The 6,846-nt window shown below is 49.2% G+C and overlaps 1 protein-coding gene across 5 annotated transcripts in view; it reads left to right on the top strand.

Annotated features, from left to right (window-relative positions):
• The first annotated feature begins 757 nt into the window (after positions 1-757).
• BORCS8 (BLOC-1 related complex subunit 8) overlaps positions 758-6,846 on the top strand; it is a 78,107-nt gene continuing 72,018 nt past the window's right edge. For all 5 annotated transcript variants that reach the window (XM_030540293.1, XM_030540294.1, XM_030540290.1 and 2 more), the window contains exons 1-2: positions 758-871; positions 4,201-4,313. In XM_030540293.1, coding sequence (XP_030396153.1) covers positions 835-871; positions 4,201-4,313 — 150 coding nt within the window. In that variant the 5' untranslated portion in view covers positions 758-834. The remainder of the gene's footprint in view (positions 872-4,200; positions 4,314-6,846) is intronic.

Here is a 6,846-nt window from a genome sequence, read left to right as displayed (position 1 = left end):
TCTGTACACTGCTGGTGACAGCCACCAGCACTGGCCAGTGATGCCAGCTGCCCCTCTCCTGCCTCAGTGCAAAGGAGAGACTCCCCACACAAGAGGGCAGCGGTAGGTAAGAGGCGGATGAGGCTCACTGACCAGTGATGGAGCTACCTTGTGGAGAGGGGCAGGCGTGATGGGCAGAGCCTCCCTACCCCCATACTATAATCACCAGGGGTAGCTCCCTTGGGAAGTTCCACTTGGCCCTGATACATGGCAATGGGGGAGGGGTTCACACTCGGAGGGCACCGATGCACCAATCTCATGATTTTTTGGAACCTGACTCATGAGTTCTGACCACTTGCAATGAGCAGCACTGGGATGAACTCAGGGGACCTGAAAATACTGGGGGCTTGCCCCAGCAACTGCGTCCCTTCCAGGCGGAGGCCCCTAAGGGCTAAGCATGGGTAGAGTTTACAACAGCTGTCCTGATAACCCTTCCCATTTAATTCTAGTGCATTCGGGGCAGAGACAACGTCCCATTATGTCTTCCGCACAAAGTCCCTGCCTCTTAGGGCTGGGAGCTGGGTTTGCTGGGGTGGGGAAGCCACATCCTATGGGGCCACACAGCGGGGAGGTGAGGGTCCCCCGGGGAGGGGTCGCTCACTGGCCCCAGATGGCAGCGGCCTAGGGCATGTTCAGTAACAGGGGCCGGCGACGGAGCAAGAGAAGAGGCGGAACCTCTGCGGCGTCGCGCAGTTTCCAGAGGGGCCGTTTCGAGCACTGCACCGCGGAGCCGGAAGTTTCCGGCGGGCTGGGATTCCGGTCCAGTTTCGGCATCCGCTACACCCCCCGCCCGCGATGGAGGAGACCGAGATGCAGCTCAAGGTGAAAAAAGGTAAATGGCGGCGCCAGGGCTTCCGGTGGGGGCGGGGCGGAGCAGCCCCGGGGCCGCGATGGGCGGGGCATGGTTGGGGGGGGTCAGAGGGGCCCAGGAAATGCCCGGGGGGGCGGGGTGAGAGCGCCTCAGGACAGGGGTGGGGGGGTTATAAGGCCTTTGTGTGGCCTCCCCGGGGTGGGGGCGGGGCATTTACAGAGCCTCAGGGCAGCCTCCTGGGTGGGTGCAGGGCCCCAGCCCGCCCTCCTGCTGGTCACAGGGCCTTCTCCGTATTGGGGCTGGGCAGTTGTGGAGCCCCAGGCCAGCTCCGTGGGTCGTGCAATTGTAGGTTCCTGTGGGGGCCGGGGGCCTGACAATTGTAGCCTAAGGAGTCCCCTGGCCACTGCTAGTTTGTGTCTCTTCTTCAGATAAATCCTGATTTATTTTTTTTATTCTTCCTAAGCTGAGCTGCCGGCAGCAAGGAGATCCGCAGACTGCTCCTGTGGTTCATTTAAAGAGCAGTTTAAAAAGATAGATGCATTTTAGAATGTTTGACTTTTTATTTCAGTGGACTGCCTTGTCTTCTTGCAGTGTATTAAATCCATTGCTGTCTGGCTTGCTGCAGGTCTGGGGTTAGCAGGCAGAGCCTTCACATGTGAATTAAAATGAGAGGAAGGATTTGGTCAAAAGAATCTCACCTGGGTTTTATGCTACTGGTTTAGATTCACCAGTGCAAATATGACTTTATGTTGTTGCAGCCCAGTTTGAAGCAGGTACCTGGAAACTGGAGTAAGATGCACTAGTGCAAGTTTTGTTGCACTGGTGTAAACTATGGCTATGCTAGGTGGTTTACACTGGTGACTACAGCCCCAGTGTTGACAAGGCCTAAAAAAATAACACTTCTGGGCTTTGGTGCTTTGTGGGCATTTGGAAATATACAAAGGCAGCTGATATGAAGCGGCAGGATGTGCAAGAAAGACTCAAGGCCAGAGATTGAAGGTGTCTGTAAAAGTATCTTGCCACAGAGATCCTCAAAGGTGTGAGTCAGGAAGTAAAAGGGATTTCCTATGAAATCCCAGACTGGATCAACCCCAGCATCCATCTCATTCAGTATCCTGTCTGTGACAGTGGCCAATATCTGATGCTTCAGAGAAAGATGTAAGAACTTCCCAGTAGCAGCTGCAGGCCTGCCTTACACCTCATCTTGATCTCTAATCATTAGAGATTGGCTTAAATCTGAGGCATGCGGTTTAATATCTCTTCCAATTTTTTTATTAGCATTAACTATTATAACCGTGGATATCCTTGCTGTCCAGATAACTGTCCAATCCCCTTTTGAATCTCACATTCCAGTGCCCTACCATCCAAGGGTCTGTTCATCTGTGCTTAATAACAGTCACATAGTTGCTACTTCCTCTTTCTCTCCCCTCCTTGCCACAGCACATTGTGTGAGCCCCAACACAAAATGGCCTCACATCTGCAAGTCAGATGAGTAGTGGGTGTCTGTATCTTTTTTGGAACATGTAGTTGGCACATGGCTACAACTTGTTTTGCAAAGCTCAGCATTAATCTACATCTATATTCAAGCCGTTTGGAAAGTTGGCTAACAGCAAACAGTACAGTAACTGAACACTCATAAATGAAACAAAAGCTGAGAGCTGGGGAAGCTAAACTATTTGGCTTAAAAGGAACTTGTTTAAAAAAAATGTATTTAGTTCTAAAAGATCAGCCAGCTCACGCTATGCATGGGCTCAGGACTAACTGAGGCATAAACCAGTGTATTTAAATATGGCAAAAAATACCCGCTACTTTTGCTGTGATTAAAAAAAAAAAAAATCTACATCCACTATTGAAAGGTTACTTCTGAAAACCCTCTCTGATCTTTGTGTTTCAGATAGCTGTAGGTGTACATGGGGCATTGCAAACCCACAAAGAGGAGGCACCCTCTTCCCCCCAAAAGCTTGCAGTCTAATTCACAGTATATGGAGCTTATGAGCCAGAAGGCAGGGCTCACGTCTCCTCTTTGTGTATGGGGTTAGGCACGCTGTCTGTGCTCAATAAATAAAACATTTTAAATCACAAGAAAGATGTTGTCAGTTATTTGTATTGTGGTCATGTTTAGCGGCAAGACCAAGGCCACTTTGTGCCAGATGCTGTACAAACACATAGTGAGAGAGTGCTCCAGAAAGAGAGATTCAGGATGAGAAGGGGAGGGTGCGGGGGGCCTGGAGTGGGGGAGTGATTTGCCCAGAGTCCCACAGTGGATCAGTGGCAGAGCTGGGAATAGATTTCAGGTCTCCTGAGCCCTGGTCCAGTGCCTACTCACTAGACCATACTGCCTCTCTAAAGAACATTGTGGGGATATCCATGGGGAAAGGTTTCCTAAAGGAATTGTGCTATTGAGAGGAAGAGAGAGGAGTTGATTTGCTCCAGGCACAGTAGGTTGTGAGAAAGACAGTGCAATGTTAGGAATGGAAGGAGAGGAAGATTGGGAGATGGATGGGGGAGATCACAGAGGTGGTGGGACAGTGTGATACACAGCCTTCAGAACTGAGAGCTTGAAGGTGTTATAGCATGTTCAAGAAACAGCATATAGTGGCTTTAAAAGCTGGTCATGGAGACATCAGCAGGGCTGGAAGGGAATTCGTTTACCTCCTGCCTCAAAGCAGTTTACTGGGTTTTTAAACCATTGTGCTGTAGCTCTCTAGGGTTTTTTTCTGGCAAGGCACTCTGTGGCCCAGAGTCATGTCCATGTGGTGGGTTTGTCACACTGACTGCATGCTACTGTGTGTTCCTGGCATACTCTGTTAGGATCCCCATGGGGGCTGTTGAGATGTAAGGAGCATGATGCATGGAACTGGGTGAGCAGCTGGAAAGGGAACCTCAAATCCGAGGTCAGTCTAGATTTCTGTGTTGTCAGTACTCCCTTTCTGCCATTAGCTCCCAGGCTGCTCAGGCACTCCGTACTGGAACAAGAGCTAACTTTCCCCTTCAAGATTAATTTTAGACTCTGCCAATCTGCTGGGTTGGCTAAGATGCCCAGAATCTATTCAAAGATGTTACTGATCCCAGAAAAGGCAGTGGTCTTACAGGACTGCAGGTGACCTCCCTGAATGATCTGTGGCTAGCAAACCCAAAAGGGCCAGCAGATTCCAGCACCTCAGAGGGTACAGTAAACCCTGCTGCTGTGCTGTGAGTCTGGGGGGAAAGATTCTAAACAGAAATCAGTGCTTAGCTTGATTTTGCTTTAACGTACCTGCTGATAGGCTAAACATGTCAAAGGGGTTTGGAGCTTTGCCTTCTCCCCGTTTAGTCCCATTTTAAATAATGCTGCTGTTTGATTATTTTAGTTACAGACAAATTCACGGAGAGCATGTACATCCTGGCCAACGAGCCGTCCGTGGCACTGTACCGACTGCAGGAGCATGTCAGGCGCTCCCTTCCGGAGCTAGCCCAGCACAAGGTGAGAGCCAGTCTGGGTCAGGAGTTCAGCGCTGGCAGGAACAGGATGCAAGCTGCCTTGCTCCCCATGACACTAGCACCCCAGGCCATTTTTTCCTGACTCTGTGAGACGGGAGAGAACAGGATAATCAAGTCCAGGTGGGAGAACGGTTTAATGGTTAGAGGAAAGGGGTTGGGACCCAGAGCTCCTGGGTTCTATCGGGTCCGCTACTGAATTGTTCTGTGGCTTGGGAGAGTTGCTTTGCTGCTCTGTGCCTCAGTTTCTCCATCTGTAAAATTGAGATGGTACGACTGGCCTTCCAGGGCTGCTATGAAACTTATCTAATTAATGTTTGTAAAGCACTTTGAGAACTTCAGATGAAAGGATCCTCAGAAGGGCAAAGTACTGTAACATAATAAGCTGCTTCAGATAGTTGCTGGCAGGAGTAGACCCAAAGTGTCCAGAACCCTTGGAAGATCTCTCAGTTTTGGTTGACCTTAAAGCTCCAAGTTGCTGCTGGGTTCACTTTGGACTAAAACAGAATGAAAAGGACTTTGCAGCTGGCCAGGGCCCTCTAGTGGCTGCACTTTGCACTGCCGGGGGGAGCCTAGAGGACTGTGTTGGGTTTCGATTCCCTGCTCCCTGGACCAGTGAAGGCTGGGGGTTGTCTATGAGTGACGTGTTTCCCCTCACGTCAGCTTGAATCTAGGAGAAGTGAAATGCCTTTCCAAGTTCATGCCCTGAGACAGTAGCAGAACCAAGAGAAGAACCCAGGAATCTGACTGCCATCCCTTGGCTCTAACCACTGGGTGACAGCCCATACGTGGAGACAAAGGAAGATGAGCTACCTGCCTTGTCTGGGGAGAGGGGAGATGTTAAATCTCATTTCCCCTGGCTGTGCTGCAAGGTGTTTTTATTTCCTGCATAAAATATGGGGAGAGAAACAAGTAAAAAGAGCCCACCAGAGGCAAAGGACACTAATGAATCGCAGCCCACAGCTGTGTTTCCCCTTTCCTCGGAAACCTGGAGTGCTGACACTTTAATGCTAGCCCTGGTGTCCTTCTCCCTTTCCTGCCAGTCATGATTCATTAGGAGTGATGCCTCATGAATAGATTACTGCTCCGTGTCTATGCTAATACACTGTCAGTCCTCATTTCTCACCTTTGCTTTACAGCCTTAGTTTCCAAATTAACCCAGATTGTGGCACTTTATTATTCACTTATTTATTAACTATTTATGTATGTTTCTGTGTGTGAGCGGAGGTATAAAGAGCTGTATATGTATGTGCAGTGCAACATTAATCTGGTCACATCACCAGGACATGGGGGACAGGTTTGTAATACAATTCCCAAGCGGTCACTCACCTTGATTTAATCAGAATAGGCCCAATTTCAGGGAGTGTGTCCTGAGCAAAAGAAAACTGAGCAGATTGTATGCCAAGCCATGCGAAGGGAAGAGCTGGGTGCCAGCATTGAACAGTTTGTGCCAAGGAAGGTAGGGGGACACTGAAACCCTACTGGAAAAGACAGCGGGGTGAATGCATGAGACACACAGCATGTTGTTAGCCAGTGTGTGAGGGGTGGGTTGTTGAGGGGGAGCTTTCTAAATCTTTTATTTACTGACTTTCTCAGCTCGGCAGGGTCGTCTTCATGAGTATCCTCAAAACTCACTAACCTCTCTGGAGGCTGCTTGAGTTCTCATTGGTAGCTACTTGCCATCCCTCCTATTTTTAGCCAAGATAGCTGTCATTTTTCAGTTTCCTCCCACAAAAAGAAGACTGTCATCTAGTCAGATTTCAGTGACCCAGAGGGCCTTGTCCCTATTTCTGCCCATGCTCGTGTCACAGCTAAACGCATTCACATGCAGGCTTTGAGGGCTCGATGCCCTGCTTGATCCCTCTCCTGCGTTGGCCACCAGTCCTGACTCAGGAGTGACTTTTGCCTGAAAAGAGAGGAAAATAATTTACCTAGTACCTCTGCGAAGGAAGCAGATGAATGTCAGATTGCGCTGCTTTGTCCTCTGCTGGCCAGTGTAGAATCAGCATGGTCAAAGGGGGTCTTCATGGACTAGATGTGGAGTGTGATGATGGTTAGGGGTATGGAACACCTTCCACATGAGAAGAATTTAAAAAGGCTGGGCCCGTTCTGCTTAGAAAAGAGATGACTGAGGGGGGAGATGATAGAGGTCTATAAAATCATGAGTAGTGGGGAGAAAGTGAATAGGGAAATGTTATTTACCTCTTCTTGTAACATGAGAACTAAGAGTCACCTGATGAAATTAATTGGTTGTAGGTGTAAAACAAAAGGAAGCACTTCTTCACACAAACACACAGTCAGCCAGTGGAATTCATTGCTAGGGGATGTTGTGAAAGCCAAAAGTATGACTGGGTTCAGAAAAGAACTGGAGAAGTTCAAGGAGGATAGGTCCCATCAATGGCTATTAGCCAAGATGGTCACTGACACAACCCCATGCTCCCAGTGTCCCTAAACCTCCAGTTGCCAGGAGCTGGGACTGGATGGTGGGATGGATCACTCGATAATTGCCCTGTTCTGTT

This window comes from Gopherus evgoodei, chromosome 22 (assembly GCF_007399415.2).
Source record: "Gopherus evgoodei ecotype Sinaloan lineage chromosome 22, rGopEvg1_v1.p, whole genome shotgun sequence".
Lineage (NCBI taxonomy): Eukaryota > Metazoa > Chordata > Testudines > Testudinidae > Gopherus > Gopherus evgoodei.
Note: the sequence above shows the minus strand (reverse complement) of the source record. Positions and strands in the feature narration are given on the sequence as shown.